This window comes from Lissotriton helveticus, chromosome 7 (assembly GCF_964261635.1).
Source record: "Lissotriton helveticus chromosome 7, aLisHel1.1, whole genome shotgun sequence".
NCBI lineage: Eukaryota > Metazoa > Chordata > Amphibia > Caudata > Salamandridae > Lissotriton > Lissotriton helveticus.
In genome coordinates, this window is record NC_136068.1 from 1,522,306,821 (window position 1) to 1,522,326,123 (window position 19,303).

The 19,303-nt window shown below is 44.3% G+C and overlaps 1 protein-coding gene across 1 annotated transcript in view; it reads right to left on the bottom strand.

The window, feature by feature from the left end:
- Positions 1–963: 963 nt before the first annotated feature.
- The window catches only part of MYADM (myeloid associated differentiation marker), a 64,216-nt gene continuing 45,876 nt past the window's right edge, over positions 964–19,303 (bottom strand). The window contains exon 2 of the mRNA XM_078654967.1: positions 964–2,154. Within this exon, the coding sequence (XP_078511093.1) occupies positions 1,206–2,141 (936 nt within the window). The 5' untranslated portion in view covers positions 2,142–2,154 and the 3' untranslated portion in view covers positions 964–1,205. The remainder of the gene's footprint in view (positions 2,155–19,303) is intronic.

A 19,303-nucleotide genomic window follows, 5' to 3' on the forward strand; every position in this document is an offset into this window, starting at 1 on the left:
TATTGTGCAGGTGCACAGTTCCAGTGCTGGAAAGATGCCTGAGCAGCTTCAGTATGCCTTAATCCAAAATGTAACAATTTACTTCAAGTGGTGGTTAGAGCAGGGATGAAAGACAATAGGTGTGTGCGGCCAGGCAAGCCCAAATTAAAAAGAAATGCATTTCTAAAATCATCAGGCAATAGTCATTGTAAAACAATAAAACTGTTGCAAATGAAACATGGAATTTTGAGATAAGGAGTGAGCGAGATAAGGTATTAGAGGGTGTGGGTCCAGAGATGGTAACCTGGGTGATGCTGTATATACATTAAAAAAAGCAAGAAAGTAGGAGACTAAGCAGGTTATGCATAGGGGTGGGCGGAACTCATGGAGTTTCGATCCGCGGAATTCCACGGAGTTACATAATAACTCTACGTGATTCCACAAAGTTCCCCCAACGGATGGAAAATATGCACCTGTAGTGCGAGCAGCGCTGAAAAATCAGCATGAATATGTTGCGCAACTGTGCATGTCCAATTGGGTTGATTTTGCTGACGCAAGAGTAGAAAATTATTTGGAGTGGCAGCTTATCTACTCAAGCGGCAGCCCTCTGATTAACATAACTTCGTATTTAATTGTCATTTAAGCTGTGTGTTATTTTATAAGTAGTTACTGGAAGGTTAAAGACCAAAAAAAGTTACAGAATATTTAGCTTTTTAGCCAACCCAGATGCTCACTTACCCCCCTCCCCCCTACGTGCCACATCACAGTTACCATACTTTTTTATGTGCTTCGACCACTGCCAACATCAATAGCTGTAAGTGTGAGAACAAGGAGCTCAGTGTCTTGGAACCCACCATATTTTAACCGACAGCATGGTTTGCTTTGTTTTAACTGTGCTGTTCTAGAGAACCATAGTTTGCTTGTTTTGTTTAGGGAGCAGGGACCCTTGGATTGGAACAGCTGTTATTATACGGTAGCATCTAAAGTTAATTGAATCTTTGGCTTTGAGGTCAGCTCTACATTGCACTGGGACTTCTGCAAACAGGTGTTATAGCATCTTTGGCACCTAAGCAAATGTCCATACTGATGGAAGGGGTCATGGAGAAGGAGTTTAACAGATGGCTTGAGAGAAGACTGTAGATGAGTGAGGAAATGACCACTACATAATGGGATTGAACATAGAGGAGGTTTGTATTTGATCCTCAAGTCTTCCAAAGTTGATGCTTTCAAACCTTGATGAATATCAGCCTAGCTGAGTAAACCAGATCTATCAGATAGATGAGAAGGTTGAGGGCAGTCAGCACTGCGATGGCCACCAGCTTGTCCCAGGGGCAGGGGGCAAGCGAAGAACTCCGGCAACTGTTTGGTCGTTTCGGCACACCTCCATGGTCCCTATCGAACTTGTAAAGGGGCCAGATGACAGTGGCCGTGGCATACAGCAGCACAGCCAGCAGGGTGTAGGCACTCAGAAACTTGTTGAAGGCAATGGGTAGCCAGCCAGTGCATTCGCCCACGCACAGGATAATCACCACCACGGAGAGGATGAAGCAGATGCAGTAGACAGCCAGGCACCACTTCAGAGCATCATTATAGTCATAGGAGATTGGGTCACTGATGAAGACGAAGATGATGCAGGCAATGAAGGTCTCCACCACCTTCAGGAGTCCTGGGACAGTTGCCATGTAGCCTGTAATTTCTCCCGGCTTGGCCCGAGTCATGGAAACCTCGATGATGTATGCCAAGGTGGTAAGGCAGGAGAACACTGTGGCAGCAATAATGTAGTCACGGGTCTCATTGCGCCCACCACGATCCTCAGGCAGGTGGTACACTGGGTAGATTACAGAGGAAGACAGGCACATGAGGACAGCGTACATGGCAAATGTGATTGGGAAGTTCTTCCAAGACACAGGCATGCGGTTCTGCAACCCTGCAAACTCCACTATAAGGATGATAATGGTGACAGCAAAGCAGAAGCACCAGGAGAACATGCACCAGTCACCTGGATGGCCATACCAGGCCCTTTTGTGGACCACAAGGCTGAATGTTACACAGGCAAAAAGTACTTCTAAGAGGCGAAGAATGCCAACTGGTGTTGTCAAGACACGAGTGTTCCCCACTACGGTGGTGGTGGTGGTGGTGGTGGTGGTGCGATGAACTGGCATTGCTGCAGTGGCTCTGCAATGGCGAGAGAAACAAGACCATTCATTACATGCCTTACATTGTTTATATTCCCTGTGGCACTTCACATTCTGATAACACAACAAATATAACACATGACTGAGACACAAACAATGAACATGCCACACTAATATCACACATCAAACAATCATGCCAAGGATATATGCACAACACACTCTTAAACATCAAACATTAAATAGATACATGGCAATAACTGACAGAAATTCACACACTATATAAACACTACTCACATCCTACACATTATACTACCCCGACACCCAAAATATCACACATTAACAATGTGTTTTGCGCATATCAAAAATCACAATGTTCAAGTAACATCATACCTACAACAGGTCATGACTATTGGTTTTGTCAATCGTTGTTAGTTGCATAAGTGTAACAAAAAGCAGCAACTATGGTGTGTATATAATATTGAAAAAGCTTCAATTTAAAGCCCTGGTGACACCACGACAATGTTGCTGCTCCTGAGTTTCAAAAAGAGAAGGGAAATCCAGAGAGAAAATGACTCTCTTTAAAGGATTTCCCTTCCCCTACAACGTTCCCCTTGAATGGCGTCATGCTGTAGCTTCTCCAATAGTGAGAAGTGATTAGGGTGAGCACACACACATCGATGTGCCTGCTGTCACTGCAGTCCGGAAAAAAACGGACCGCCTGTGAGACCCATAGAGACCCATTTCGTGGCCCCATTCAAAAAACTGCAGGTGCTCAGCGCCAGTGAGACCCGGCACACATAAAGCTCCGATTGTGGGCTTACAAGAAAATACACGCACATGGAGCCCACACCTTGGTTGGCTTTTCTGTCACTCATTTGGCTGCTTTTTATTTGATGATGTCTTGTCAAGTCAATCTTGTGTTTGTCCCTCCTATGGAGAATTGCCCCTTTAAACATATTTTGGATTGGCTGGCTTCTGCGCTTCCACTGCTCGCTTTTTGGAGAAGTAATTTTTTCTTCGGTTTAAACACTTCATGTATTTCTAATTTTCCAGCTGTCTCCCTTGTGTGCGTTTCCTCCCCCCACCCCCCTCTGCCCATGTGCTTTTCTCCCCCACCCGAACCTGTGGTGCTCTCTCCCAGGCATGTATTTGTGCTACCTCCATGGTTATGTTCCTCACTTTCGCCTGTGTTCTCTCCTTCTGGTTGCTAATTCCACGCCTGCCATGTTGCTTCCCCCGGCCTGTCATGCTGCTTCTCCCCCACTTGACGTGTTACTTCTCCACCCCTCCCCAAACCGCATCCATTTATTTCATACTATGCTTTAAAAACGTGCTTTCAAGCTATTCTATCGATCCATCTCAGAGTGGTAAATAAAAAAGTGTCCTCTTGTATGCCAGCATGTGCATACCCAATGACGCATTGGTCATACCAACACATCTTTTTGAGCCATGCTGCACATGAGTTGTGATGCTGGACAGTATGGATAAAAAACATTAGCAAAGCCAATGGTTCTTACAGGCAACACCTGTTGAATTTGCCAATGCTTGTCCTAAATCTGGGTTGATACAGGACACCTTCTGGGGTGAGACTTCTCTCTCCTTTCATCATACAAGTGCTGACCATTCACAGACACTTTTGCACATCTCTTGTTCACGGAAGTGCAGGTTCCAGCGTCCCCCAAAAGAATAGAAGCTGAACCCTGAGGTGGCAGCACACGTCCCAATTTTAAATAGGAAAACTTGTGCTAGAGCATGGAACAACTCTCTTCCCTTGAAGGAGGAAGGGGTGCATCCTTTGCCCCACCTGCTGGAGCCGACCCTGATCCACAGTGTGCAAAACTGCTTTGAGGGCAGTCCGCCCAGCAACTTGAACCTCCCAGTCCACCCTGACTGCTAAGGTATGCAAATAATGCTGATCCATGCCCACAAGGACCCCATTTCCGAGCAAATAATACACTAAGGCAGGACACCTTTAAACACAGTTTCAACAGCCCAGAATTGCCTTGTGTCTGTTCTCCCGAACACACCTGCAAACGTACAATGATATCTGGCCAGTAGAGCATTACCCCAAGAGTGCACAATATAGCCAGTGAAGGTTGGAGGTTCAAGGTCACAAAGAATAGCACCTGCGGCATCTCAGTTCCCATAGCTTATGATAGAAAGTGCTTTGGCTGTACCTAGGTGTCCACAGCAATTGCTAGGTATTGCACTGCCTGTACCTGAATGTCATATATATTTTATGGGTGAAAGGTATCTCTCTTCACTGTGTGCCCCCATCATATGCCATTAGACAAAATGTTCAAATAAGTAACACTAAGTTGGTCTAAATGTGCTGAACAATTGGTTCACATAGCCCTTAAACTTGTAAAAATGTATATTTAGGTAAGCATTTTATTAAGAAATCTAAAAATGAAGTTGTCTTTGCTGTTTTGCTTTTATCACCTTCCATGCTCATGACAAGCTGAGCTCGTCATGAGGCACGGTGCTCCGGTGCTCATGACGAGCTCAGCTCGTCATGAGCCGTGGAACGCTCACACGCGGGGATAATTCCCCTGCTGTGCTGAGCGTTCCACGGGAACGGGTGCAGCTGTGACGAGCTCAGCTCGTCATGAGCACTGGAGCGCCGTGCCTCATGACGAGCTCAGCATGGGGGCGCTGTGCGTGCCCCCCTCCCCCTCCCCCGCCCCCCAGCACAGCGGGGGAAATACCCCCCGCAGCAAAGGGGTTAAACAACGATGTCCAACCCATACCTCTATACTTCCCTTTGGTTTACCTTAACCATTCCATCTAATTCTACTCCAAATTGTGTCTATGTCTTGTGTATGAACAAAGCATCAATGTGCTCCAAAGAGAAGCCTGGTCTCCTGCCACAAAGGCAATCTGAAACAAACGTCTAACTTTACACCTTTTGGTAGTCACAGAGGTCATTTATGAGTCGTAGCTTTATGCCTGCAGTTGGACCGGAATCTCCGGCTGAAGCTGTACTCTCCGGCTCGAGCCATAATATCCAAACCCGGGGCGCAATCTCCTGCTTGGGCCAGATGAAGTGTAATCAATGGGCCGGAGTGCAATTTTTACAAAAAGGACCATTAGGAACGTGAGCTAAATGGTAGAGGAGGTCATGCAAATCAGTTTGCACAGGGAAAAGAGTGTGGCCAGACACTGGATAACATCCCAGAAACCTTTGCTCCTTTGCATCATGGTACATGCAGTCAACATTTTGTGCTCCCCTCAGTGTTGACTGTAGTGTTAAACCATACTCATTGTTGACTGTAATGTTACACCAAACTTTGATGTTACACTACAGCTAACACTGAGGGGAGCGCAAATTGTGGACTGCATATACCATGATGCAAAGGAGCAAACTTTTCGGGGATGTGATGATGTGAGGTTCCGTGTTTTGCACACAGGCAAACAGTCATTTTTTTACATTTCCGCAAGCCGGCAGGAAGCACATTCTATACGCTTTTTACAAAAAAATCATCAAATATGTCAAGTTCTTATAATATTGCAAGTTGGTTTGTCTGCATGTGAAGTAGCTAGCTCAGCCCATCAGCTCTTGGACTCGCTTGGGCCCTGAAGGAACACTTGTTGGAGCAAGAAAGATAATTCTGAAATATTCATGTATGATGATATAGAAAAATATGTTTCCAGCATATTTGTTAAGTACTCCCAGTTAGCTGCATAATTTGAATCGAGTTCAGAAAAGCAGACAGATTCTGTATCTCAAGAGGAATTGGTTCCACAAAGTATTGAAAAACAAACTATTTTGCAGAGCTTCAAGAGGACTGCAGATTTGAATGCCCACTGTGTTGTGTGGAACAGCTGCAGTTTGGGACTACTATTATAATGCCTCTTTACAGTTTCATAAGAAAGGCCCCTTTAGGTTTGAAATAGCAAATACTCCCCTCCATTGAGCTCTTATCGTTCTAGTTTTGTCTCGGAGGGTGGGTCCTGCCCACTGGTACCCTATTGCTATTGGCAAAGAAAATCTTACTGTGTGGCCTTATAACTAGGATAGGAAGAGGCTTCAGTGAGATGTCTTCTGCCATTGGCTGTGCTATAGCTCTTGAGGTGAGACTATGCTGCACTGGCTGAAATCTGCGACCTGCTATTGGAGAGATGCCAGGGATCTCCGCAGTTTTAATACGGTGTGTGTGGTTCAACCAGCTGGCAACCACTGGAATGCTTACCCATGAGCCTGTAAACTCTTTGGTTTTGACCCTCGGCCCCAGGGCACGGAGTTTAGTCTCAGATCTCACAATCAGGTTTTCTCCATTATCCAGTTTTCTTTCAGATACTATAGAAAACGAATACATTTCTGCCTTCAGTTTGTCTTTGCAAACTTGCTAGAAAGCATGTTAGGAGGCTACAAAGAGTAATGTCAACTCATGACCATAGCGTTATAATTTTAGGCAGACAATATAACCCCTTTCCTTGCTACGCCACTAGGAGCACCAGTGGTGTAATGAACTCAAGCTGCAAATCACCAGCAAACAGCTACTACTCACCCACTAGCCCAAGACGCACCCCTCATACAACTCGGTTCCCAGCCTTCCTCAACAACCCAAGCCACCAGCAGCCTATGATGATTGTCAATTCCTGTTTCATTACCCTGTACCACCCTGCATCCCAGGGCCCAACACAGAACATAAGAATATGCCTCGGAGAAGCATTCAAGGATTGAGCTCTGGTCCACAGATGGCTCGAGTTACTCTAAGTGCAGCATGTAATTGTCATAAGTATTTAATATAAATGTGGTGGGCCTCTGCCCGAATCAGAAATTCTGATGTTTAGTTGGTGGGAAAGAGCTGCGCAGTCGAGATCCTTGCTTCAGCCAATGACTGGGGAACCTTTTCTTGGAGTTCCAAGGACGTCATAGGCTGTTGAGCTTAATTGTAACAAGGCTCGATTGAGAAGGAGGTGCATAGCACATACTTCAAATAGCAGGTGGTAATTACAATATCCTGTCTTGAAAAAAAAGAGAGAGAGGACTTTATAAATAAACTCTGGCACACTCCCGGATAGAATTACGACTGCACAAACTCCAACGCATGAGGCGCTATATCTTTGTTTGCATTGGACCTTATGGCCTATGTTGTTATTTAGGGGACCAGTTGGTGATGGCTTGAGGTACGCTTTGGGTCAAAAATGAAGGTCTAAGGGATTTCAAGAACCCTCAAATGCATTCCAAGTACGAAATTCGGTAGCAGCAACTGAAGTATGACAGGGTTCGGAGATTCGGAATTCTGTCGGTTATCTTTACCACAAAGCAGCTTGTACTAGAGTTTTGGCTTCAACTTGAAGAGGAAGGGATTGGCTGCTTCCTTTTTAGGGTAAAACAGGGACCAGCCAAGAAGGGTTTAGAGGCAACTTGTGCTTTTCAAAAGACCCGAGAGGCCCTAAAAGTAAGATACCCAGTGGCTAGCTTAAAATAAATAAAAGATTCCTTTACCTCTGCCCCTAGTGCTCGGATCCCTTCCATCTCTTAGTCGGTGGCTCCCCTCCAACTCCCTTCTTCCAATCAAGGCGCTGCTCTCATGCTGCAGATGTAGTATGACAAAAGCGCCAGGATTGTCTGGAACGGACTGGCTCCACTCTCACGGAGGGCCTCTGCTTGCTCTCCAACCGAGACAGCCCAACGGAGATATTTACACTGCGCATGTCAGGCTGGCCGTCGCAAGATGGCCGGCCAAAGTGACCTGTGCAGTGTAAACTGGTAGAGTGTGCCTCATGTTGCGTCTGTGACCCTGCCCCCAAACACCGCTGGGCTGGGGAAAGGGAAAAATAAAATGGTAATAAGTTCATTTTATTACCATTTTATTTTCCCCTTTGGCGGCTCTAGCAGTAGGAGACGACGCTCATCTGCCCTAATAGAGGGGCCCCTGCCGGAGAAACCTTCTGACGTGGCCGTCTCTGGGCACGGAAAGTCACCACAATGTGGCGTTCTGTACAAGGGGGTACGGAGCACTACTGCACACATGAATAAGTGTCACTAAAATTGAGACTGTACAATATTAGAAATTCCATTTCCGCGAACTATCCATTAAATCAAAATATGCTCTACCATTCACAAGACGCAACACTAATTTTTCCACTATGCCTTTCTCCGGGGAAAACATATAACTCGCATTTCCTTTATGTCAATATATAAATTATCCATCAGGAAACAGTCTGTGTATAAAAAGAAGGAAATGTGAGAAGAAAGACTTGGGCCCATAATATCCACTGGAAAATATGAGCAACGGCAGATGTGGAGGTGTAGAGAAGGCGGGAGGGGGGAAGTGAAGGAAGGGGCGGAGAGAAGAGGAAATGAAAGAGCAGAGGCAGATACACAGGGAGAAGAGGGAAGGAAGGAGTTGGGGGAGGGAATGGAGGAGCATGGGAAGAGAGGAGGGGTGGAGGAAGGAAAGAGAATGGAGATACAGGGGTGTCGAGGAAGGAAGGAGGCAAAAAGAGAAGGAAGGAGCCGAAACAGAAGTAAAAGAGAGGGGGTAGAAGGGAGGAAAGAAGAGAATGGAGAAGGTAAAATAGGAGTCAAAGAGAGGAAGGAATGGGCAAAAAATGAAGAAAGGAAGAAGTGAAGTTAGAGGAAATGGATCAAGGGCCAAATGTACGACCATATGCTTTTCTGACTCGCAAATTACGAAAAATTGTGAGTCGCAATTTGCCAGTCGCAAAAGCATATGTACAACAGTGTCCGAGACACGGTTAGCGATTCCCAATGGGGTCGAAAAATGCGAGGCTCATGAATATTAATAAACCACTCGCAATTTGCGACCCCATTGGGAATGGCTGGGCCTCCCAGGGATAGTGGCCTGCTGGGCTTAGCAGACCTTCATGTCTGGGGCTGCTTTTCATTAAAGAAGGGTTTTCTTGTTTTAATGCAGCCAGTTTTCCTTAAAGGAAAACGGGCTGCATTAAAAAAAAAAAAAAAAAAGAAACTCTTTCGTTTCATTTTTTTAAGGGCAGGCAGTGGTCCCTGGGACCACTGCCTGCCCTTACAAAATATTTTCCCATGTATTCCAAAGGGGACGGGGTGCCCTGGGGACCCCTTCCCGTTTGCAAATGATTTACCAGCTACTTGAAGTAGGTGGAAAATTATGACTGTTTTGCGACTGCAATTGCAGTCGCAAAACAGTCATACATAGAGCTCAGTCTCGCTATTAGGAAGCTATTGAAACGCCCCTTCCTAATAGCGAGTCGCAATTCCAAATTCGTGAGTCGCAAATAAATTACGACTCACTAATTAGGGTTTGTACATGGCCCTTATGTATTTTTGCATGTGCAAATGGGTGGCAAACCCGTATGCGCATGCAAAAATACGTGGTACGTCTGGCCCCAAATGAAGGTGTGGGGCTAGGAGACTAGAGAAGGAAAAATAAGGAAAGGAACCAGGGGAGGCAAGGAGAGGAAAGCATAAAGGTGGGGAAGAGGATGGGGACCTGAGGAATCAAAGAGAATGAACATTGGGAGGAGGGAATGAAGGAGTGGATCCAGAGGAGGAGAGGCTAAAATAAAGGAGTAGAACCAGAAGAGGCATGGTGCGAATGGAATGAAGGAGTAAAGAAGGGAACCAAGAGGGCGCGCAACGCGGCGATCAAGATGGCCGCTCCCCCCTGAGCTCCGCGATTTCGGCGGCGCTTCTGCTGTGAAGGCTCCGTTTTCAGAAGGCGTTTCTCGGCGGAAACGGTCGTTTCCAGCGTCGGAACTGCCCCTCAACACCTGGGTATGTTTTTGTGCGCTTCCTGACCGTTTTTGGCATTTTTTTTTGCGAAAATGCAATTACCTCGGAAACGACCGCCATTTTGTTTTTTCTTTTTTCTCGTTTTTTAATATTTTTGCTTCTTAACCACCCAGAATGTTCCCACTTCAGGATTATCGCCCAATGGCCTTGTTTTTTTTTACTATTCCAATGGTTTTTTAAGGGCATTTGAACTCTTTTGTGGCATTTGGTGATTTTTCTTGGCTTTCCCTTTGTCGTCGGACCTTGGCCTCTACTATTTACCTCAACATTTGCCTTGTCATTGTTTTGTTGCGGTTTTGCCTCTCCTGGGCCCATTTCTACTTTCTTTTTGTGCTCTACAGACTCCAGTTGGTTCATTTTTTCAGCATTTCGTTGCTCCTTTTGGTAATTTGCAGCCCTCATCCCACGGTACGCTGCTCATACTTTACCTTACGCTTTGCCAATATGGAGCATGGACATACTACAAAAGCTTCCAATGCTGCTTCCACCTTACGTAAGGACCCTACACTTGTGGGCAAACGCCTCAAAAAGGACCCACCATCTCCTTCCAAATCTCAGCCTCCTGTCACTCTTGAGGACCTTATGGAAGAACTTCGCTTAATTCGCCCTTTTATTGCAGACACCACTGCTACTCTGCAAAGGCTGGATGACAAGTGGTCTAATCTTGACAAAAGGGTTACTGATGTTGAGCAAAAAATCAGTGACGCTCAAGATATTGCCGCCAAACTGGTCACTCTCACTAAGGAGGTTCAGGTCCTCAAGAAAACGTCTGAAGATTTGGAAAATTGAAATAGACGCAACAACCTACGTATTTATGGTGTTCCGGAGAATTCCGAAGGGTCTGACATCATCCTTTTTTTGAAGACTCAAGTCTTACCAATTGTTGGTATGCCTAAACATGTGGATGTCAATATTCAACGAGCACACCGTTTGGGTCCTAAAAACGCCTCCTCCTCTTCAAAACCTAGAGGCATTATTGCTTATTTCCTTCTCTATTCTGACCTCATGACTATTCTCCACTCAGCCAAACAACACAAGCAACTGTTATGGTCAGGCCACAAACTATTTTTGTCTCAGGATGTCTCCAAACCGACTGCAACGCGTCGAAAAGAATTCCTGGACCTGCGGCCTGCGCTTCGTTCCATGAACGCTAGATATGGTCTAATTCATCCTTGCTTCTTCAAGGTTACATACAAGGAACGGTCTTACAGCTTCGAGGATCCGGCTGATCTCCGCAGGTTCATCCATTCCCACAGAGACGACTCCATGGAGCAAAGCGGCTCTTAGCTTACACTGTCTCTGCCTCTGTGTTTATTTTATTGTATTACCTCACTCTTTGGTTTTTATCGTTCCTTAGGTCCGTTTCCTGTTGTTCCGTTTGCCATCCTCTCCATTGTATTGTGTCATCGTTCGTTTCCGTCATCCCAGTACGCTGATTCCCTGCATACTTGTTCGGTAAGTCTCCTTCATTTGTTCTTATGTCGTGCTCGGTCCTTGGTTCTCTTTGTATTTCTTTTCTTTTCCTAGTCTTCTCTTCTTCTGGTTCCTCGGACTGTGTTCTCGACCTTTATGTTTTCCTTCTTGTGCGGTCGTCTTTTCTCGCTGTTCCCGCTCTCACTTCATTGTCCTTTTTGTTACTTGTTCTGTATGGCTGGAGCCTTTTTGGTTCTCCTCGCCATCTTTCTTCTTGCTGTCTTCTATAGGGTAGCTTTTGGCTCCCTTCTTCCTTAGTTCCCTTTCCTTTCCTTTCCTCCCCTTTTTGGTTTCTCTCAACATTTTTTACTTCACTCACCCTTTCTCTATTACTCTTCTTTCCTCTTCTCCGTTGCATTGGTACTAGTCCCTCTAACCCCTTTTTCTCATTTTCTCTCATTCCCCCTCTGTAACTCCTTCTGCTGGTATTGTATCGTCTTTGTTTGATATCTTTCTCCTTTTCAGTTTGGAGTCTATTCTGTTCTTTTTTCTATTTCATCATGTTAGTTGTGTGTTACTTTTTTTCTCCTTCCTTTTGGCACTGCGTGATTAATCACTTCTTCCTTTTCTCCTCCGTTTCTATCTCTTCACTTCGTCTCATTGCACCTTCTCATGTTGGCATTGCTCCTTTTTTTCTTCCGCTCTCTCTACTTGGGTTTCTTTTCTATTTCCATCGTTCCTCTCTTTATTATATTTGGCTTGTCGTCATCTCTCCTTGCCAACCTCTCTATATATTCCCTCTTCTTACCTGTATTACTCTCTCTTTTTCCTTTTCCCTTAATCTGCTCCTATGAAAGGTTTTCGACTAATTTCCTGGAATGTTAAGGGTCTTCGCAACCCTATCAAGAAACAACGTGTTTTATCTCATCTTGCTCGTTTAAAATGTCAAATTGCCTTTTTACAAGAAACACATCTTTCTACACAGGAGTTATCTTTGTTACGTAAACAATGGGTTGGGGATGTTTTCTGCTCTCCTGCTACTAATCACAAGAATGGTGTTGTTATTTTATTTCATAAAGCACTGTCTGTTCAAATTCTAAATGAAACTGTTGATACTAATGGTAGATGGTTGCTCCTTGATTGTAAAGTTAATAATGTTCATCTCTCTCTTTGTAATGTCTATGGTCCGAATGGCATTGATTCCTCTTTTTGGAATGATTTCTCCTCCCTTCTCTCTTCTAATGCTAATGAAGATTTGATTGTTGGGGGGGATTGTAATCAATTGATGGACCCCTTTTTGGACCGCAAATCACAAGCTCGTTACACTCCCAATAAAATGCAAAAGTCCTTCCATAGATCCATCTCCTCCAGAGGCCTTATAGATTCATGGCGGTTGTCCCACCCTGACTCTCTGGAATTTTCCTTTTTTTCTCCAGTGCATAATTCCCTCTCCCGTATCGATTATATTTTTCTCTCCCACCATGCCTTCCAGTTTATGACCAACTCAGAAATAGGCTCTATCCTCATCTCAGATCATGCCCCGGTTATTTTAGATATGGATTACCCCTCTCCCTTGCCTCAGGCCCGCAGATGGTGCTTTAATAACTCCCTTTTACTTGATCCCACGTTCATTGAACATTTCACTCACTTCATGGATGACTTCTTCACTACTAACTCTCCTTCTTCCTCTGACTTTCATTTTCTCTGGGATGCTTTTAAGGCCACTGCTCGGGGTTCTATTATTGATTTTGTATCACGTAAAAAAAAGAAAGCGCTTTCCCAGGCTTCTTCCTATCTAAAACGCATCAAAGAACTTGAGCATCTTTATTACACTTCTAATTCTCCGGATTCTTTATCCTCTCTCATTACTGCTAAAATGCAATTTAATAAACATTCTTGGGAATCGGCTTCCAATCAGCTTCTTCAATTTAATGCAAAGATGTATGGTGGTCGTGATAAAGCGGGCAGGGCTCTGGCAAATTACCTTAAAATTAAAAAACAGAAATCTAAAATTGTCTCGATTACTGATTCACAAGGCTCGCCCCAAACTTCTGATGCCAAAATTCTGGATTGCTTTGTTCAATTTTATTCTTCTCTTTATACTGCCGAGTCTTCCCCTTCAGTAGAGCAATTAGATTCTTTCTTTAATTCTGTCCCTAAACCTCCTACTCCTTTGGTGGATTTCTCTTCTCTTGATGCCCCGATTTCAGAAAAAGAAATTCTTGCTGCCCTCTCTCTTCTCCCCAAAGATAAGACACCTGGCCCTGACGGCTTTACTGTGCGTTTCTTTCTACAATTTAAATCTGTCCTGGTTCCTCACTTGCTCCAGCTAATTAATCACTTTCTCTCCTCTGGTGAATCCAAAGGTTCTTTCACGCAAGCTATGCTTGTTCTTCTCCCCAAAAAAGATAAGGACCCTTCCCTGTGTAAGAACTATCGACCCATCTCTCTCATTAATACTGATTGTAAATTATATGCGAAACTTCTGGCTCTACGGATTAATTCCATCATCCCCGATTTGGTTAACATTCATCAATCCGGATTTGTTAAGGGTAGATCCATTACAGACAATTCTAGGACCCTTCTTAATATCATTCATCTCTCCGCTAAAATGGATGGTCCTTTGGCGGCCATTACTCTAGATGCCGAGAAGGCATTTGACCGTGTCCATTGGGATTTTATGTTTGGTGCCCTGCGCTGGCACGGTTTCAGTCCCACTTTTCTTAAATTAGTTCATTTGCTTTATTCTGCTCCTTCTACTTCTATATTGATTAATGGTATGCAATCTGATTATTTTCCCCTTCATAGAGGTACCAGACAAGGCTGTCCACTTTCCCCCCTCCTCTTCATTTTGGCTCTCGAACCTTTCCTTGAAAAAACTTCATCAATCCCCTTCCTATTCTGGCTTTCTTTATAAAGATGTGGAGATTAAGTTTACTGCTTACGCCGACGATATTCTGTTTTATATTTATAACCCTGCTACTGCTCTCCCTGCTTTCTTTTCTTTACTACATGATTACTCCTCAGTTTCTGGTTATAAATTAAACATCGATAAAACAGAAGTCCTTCCCCTCAATACATTTTGTCTTCCTCACATGTTTCAGGGCTCCGGTTTCCAATGGAATTCTGGCTCTATTAAATGCCTTGGTGTCTTATATGCTAACACCATTAGAGAAACTATCAGACTTAATCATTCCGATATACTTAAAAAGCTCTCTTCTCTTATAGAGCGTTGGTCCCCTCTTTTTCTTTCCTGGTGGGGTCGTCTTTCTACTATTAAAATGATGCTCCTACCTATCGTGAACTTCTGTCTTTCCATGCTTCCTATCTCTCTCCCCCATTTCTTTTTTAAGTCTATCAATAGTCTTTTTTCCAAATTCCTGTGGAATAAGCGTAAGGCCAGAGTCTCTTCTCCGTCTTCAACAACCTAAACATCTTGGTGGTGTTAACTTCCCCAAAATCTCACGCTTTTACTCTGCTTTTTCTCTTAAGCAAATTTGGCCTTTCCTTCTCGAAACCTCATCTCCTCCTACTACGGCTTGGAGCTCTCTGGAATTGGCTCAACTTCACCCCTTCTCATTTCTTCTTGCCTCCAATCTCACTCAACCACCTCCTAAGCTGCTTTCACCTATTTTTAAACACTCCAAAGCTTTAAAACTTGCCCTTTTCCGCTCCTTCTCTGTCCCATCTACTCTTCATTTGAATACCCCACTCTGGTATAATAAATCTCTTAAACTACGTAATCGGGCGCTCTTTTGGAAGGAATGGATCGATAAAGGAATTCTCACTTATCGCCACCTTATTTCTAACAATTCCTTATTATCCTTTTCAGCACTTCGTGACTCCTTTGGTATCTCCAACAAATACTGTGCACACTTTCACGAACTTCTACCTAAACTATCCACTATTATCTTGCAACACATCCCTTCTCCCTCTTCACCTCCCTTTCTTGCTTCTCCACCCAACTTTCAAGCTCCCCTTAAGGCCTCTGCTATTTATCAATTACTTTCCCCCCCACTTCCTGATAGGCCTAAAACTAACCTCGAACTTCTCTGGGAATCGGACCTCAATCAAACTTTTCCCTCACCTACATGGGACTCTATTTGGTCCAAACTTCATTCCACTTCCCGGTCCGCTAGCACCACACAAACCCTTTACTTTTTTTATAATAGATTATTTTATACTCCCTGTGACTTATTCAAATTTAAATTGTTAGATGCTAAGAAGTGCTGGTCTTGTTCTTGCACTTCTGGTGATTTGGTTCACATGTTCTTTCTTTGCCCTAAGGTCCACCTTATGTGGTCCCACATTTGGTGTACACTTAACAAGATTTTGTCCACTAATGTTCCTTTTCTTCTTTCTTCTGTATTTCTGGGTGGTTTGGCCCCTGTTTGGGATGTCCCGCTTCATATTCGTAAATTTATTGATCTCTGTATTGCTGTTGCTTTTCAAATCATAACAACTAACTGGAAAGATACCAAAAATGTGGTTTATGATGCTTGGTGGAATTTACTCTGCCATCATCACAGATTAGATCGTGCATGTGCTTCTTCTCTTCCGATGTTGATTAAACGTGATTTACTTTGGTCCCCTTTAACAGACTATTTATCTAGACGTGCCTCATGATCACTTGTTATTGTTATTATTAGTATTACTGTTATTACAATTTTTATATACTTTTATTCTTTTGTACATCTTTACTCTGTTTCTCCTTTATTTTTCACTGCTGTTCCCTTTCCCTTCCCCCCCTTTTTTTTCCCTCCTCTTTCCTTCTCTTTCTCTCTCTTCTCCCCACAAAATGAAAAGTTATAAAAGCATTCTTTCATATGTATAGTGTTGTCCCCCTTGGGGCGTTTCTTGTTCTGATGGCACAGTATTCTCCATAACTATTTTGTTTCTTGCTGCTCTTTTTTTTATGCCGTTGTACTGATGTTTTACATCGTTTTATTCAACTCAATAAAGCTTTTCAAACTTAAAAAAAAAGAAGGGAACCAAGGGGGACAGGAGTTAACAAAGGAAAAGGAGAAGAAATTAAGGAGGGGAACCAGATAAGGCAAGGCAAAGAAGGAATGGCGGAGTAAAGAAATGAATATAGGTGGAATGAATTAATGAAGAGAAACGGGAATGAAGGAGCAGAGGCTAGAAGGATGAGATGGAATAAATGTACAGGCAAGGGGAGTCAGGAATGGACGAGTAAAGGAGGGAATAAAGGCATAAGTAATTAATGAGGAGAAGAAGCAGAGTTAGAGGTGGAGAGGATGAAATGGAGGAAGAGGCAAAGAGGTTAGAATGGAGTAGAGAAGGAATAAATGATGACAGGAGGGAAGGGAAGAGAAGAGAGATAAAGGATTGAAGACTGAGGAGGAGTGGAGGAAACAGAGTAGTACAGGAATGACTGAAGGTAGAGGTGAGGAGATGATGGAATGGTGAAGAGGAGGAAAAGTGAAGAGGAAGGAATGATGGAGTAGAGTCAGTGGAGGTGAGAAAAGGCTGTTGCCAGTTTGGGGAACTGAGTGGGAAGACAGTGCAAGAAACATCTAGGATTCAGAGAGGCTGAGACTGTAGACGCTATGTGCGGTGGGCCTCTAGCATTATATCCAGATGTGCAGGTTCTTTCAGGGCAGCCAGATGTGTAGAATGGGGATAGGGGGGGGAGGCTTCTGGAGCTGCCAGGTGGGCTGGAAGTAGTTATGGTGGAGGGAGGATTCTTACAGAACCATCACATGGGCTGGGAATAGGGTGGATGTACTCTCAGAGATGCAAGATCTCGAAGGGAGGATGGTCGTAATGGGGGAGGGCGGAGAAGCCAGCTGTGCATGTGGTTTTTCGGATCAGGAGAAGAGGAGGGGGTGAAGGGTTTTAGTTAACACCTTTTGGGCAGATGTAGGTTTTGACGGATGGGGGGTTCAGATACGTTTGGCTAGGCACTGGAAAGAAGTGCTCTGTCGAATTGTGTACCAGTGCAGGTTCCACACCACACCTGGAACCACTAGCCCGGGCACTTTGGCAAAGTGCAGACAAGGGTACTGCCAAAAGCCAGATGTTAATGAAGAGCACGATGCGAAGGATGGAAATGAAGGACGTCTGGCTACAGGGAGCCCGCACAGTCACCCATAGAGAAGTCAGTAATAGTAAAAGTAAAAGTGTGCTCATAAGGGACACAGATATTTAACCGGGAGGGTATTCGTTTAACCCCTTCGACGCTCATGACGAGCTGGGCTCGTCATGAGGTAGCCTCCTCGCACGCTCATGACGAGCCCAGCTCGTCATGTAAAGTGCGGTTTTAAAAAACTCAGCACAGGAGCAGAATTCCGCTTGCGCGCATGCGGTTAAGAAAGAGGAGAATAGCCAAATTAAGATGTTGAATGGGAAGTGGGGTGAGGGGGGGTGTAGTCAAAAGAACAGCTGCAACAGGAATTGGGATAAAGCCAAAAGAACAGTTCTTACAGGAAGTGGGGACACAGCCAATTATACAGCTCCTGCAAGTAGTTGTTAAAAAGCAAGAGTATAGTTGGTAAACGAAGTGGGCCTAGACAACAGAACAGGTCTTACAGGCATTGGCACGGCAGCCAATGGTATGGCTCACTTAATAGGTGGGTATGGTCAACACCAGATGGAAGATGGCCAGCCACGCAGCCCAGAGCCGAGAATGATGAAGACACAAATTAAGACTGGTGTCAACGGCCACTTTGAAACTGATCTAATTTTGCCATAATTTCTGTTTCGCCTTTGTAATGAATAAATAGTTATTTTCATCAGTCATCGTCCGGGAGAAGGAAAAAGCTCCTAGACAGATAACACAGGAGTGGAGAGGATGTTGCACAGTGGCCAGAGCTGCTGACTTGAAAGTTTGAGATCTCAGCACGAGTCTCGGCAGCACCGCAATATCCTGTGATGCTGTGCAAATCACTTAATCTCTCTGGGTGATAATAAATTGTTATATAAATATGTTGCAATAGTAAAAGGCAAAACTTTATGAAAATATAGTTCCAAAGATGATTTTAACAGTATTTTGGGAGTGGGAATCTGAAAAGAGAAGCAGACGAGGAACAAGTATTGGTAAATGCAGGAAAATATGTTATAGCCAATAGAAATGGAGGAAAGGTAAATGGCACACACAGGAACCAATGAGAATCCCTTTTAAGTTTATATTAAAAACAATAGATTTCTTAAGCACAGCACAAGCACTGTGCAGGCGAAACCTGAAAAGCTACCACCACACATTCATATGCAAAAGAAAAAATACAAGGCCCACTCATACCCATGTGGGAATGGCAAAGTGGGGTAAAACCTCCTGTTGCATGCATTTACACGGTATACTCCAATTCAGGGCAATAGTAGACCCCACGTGATGTACTCTTCAGCAGTGCTGGAAACCTAGTCCCGCTGATATACTTTAAAAGGGGAAATACCAGCAAGGATTGCCTTGCACATTTCTTCTTACGCACCTCTCTAGCTCATGAAATCTCTGACCACACCCTACCTCTCCCTCACCTTGAAGTGCAATGTTATGTTACATTACGTAGATGCGTATAGCACTTTTACTACATGTAACACCTGATTCCAGTCCAAGCTTGACCAGGAAAGGCCAATGAGCCAGGTGAGGCCTTTAGAAGCAGGCGAAAATGGGAAGCGGGAGGCAGAGGTGGTCCTGAAATAATTGTCAAAGAGGAAGGGGGCAGGCCATGTAAGAAGGAGGGAAGCTGTAAAGACAATCCCAGCTACCAGATGTGGGAGGAAAGCAACCTCTGGAGCCAGATGTGAAGTGATGACTGCGCCGTAGAGATGAGTGAATAGCTCTACCGGCCACTGCACATACAAACCTCGGAGTTCGACAGTGGGCTAAGGGGTACCACGGTCCGACAATATTTATAACTGAATAAGGCACCCTGGCTTTTTGTGCATGCAATATTGTTTTATTGATGTCCAACAAACACATCTGACATCAATTCGGGATTTAGTTGGATGTCAATGATGAAACCCTTATGGCGTTTAAACTTGGTGGGCCTAAAGCGTGGATACGTTTTCT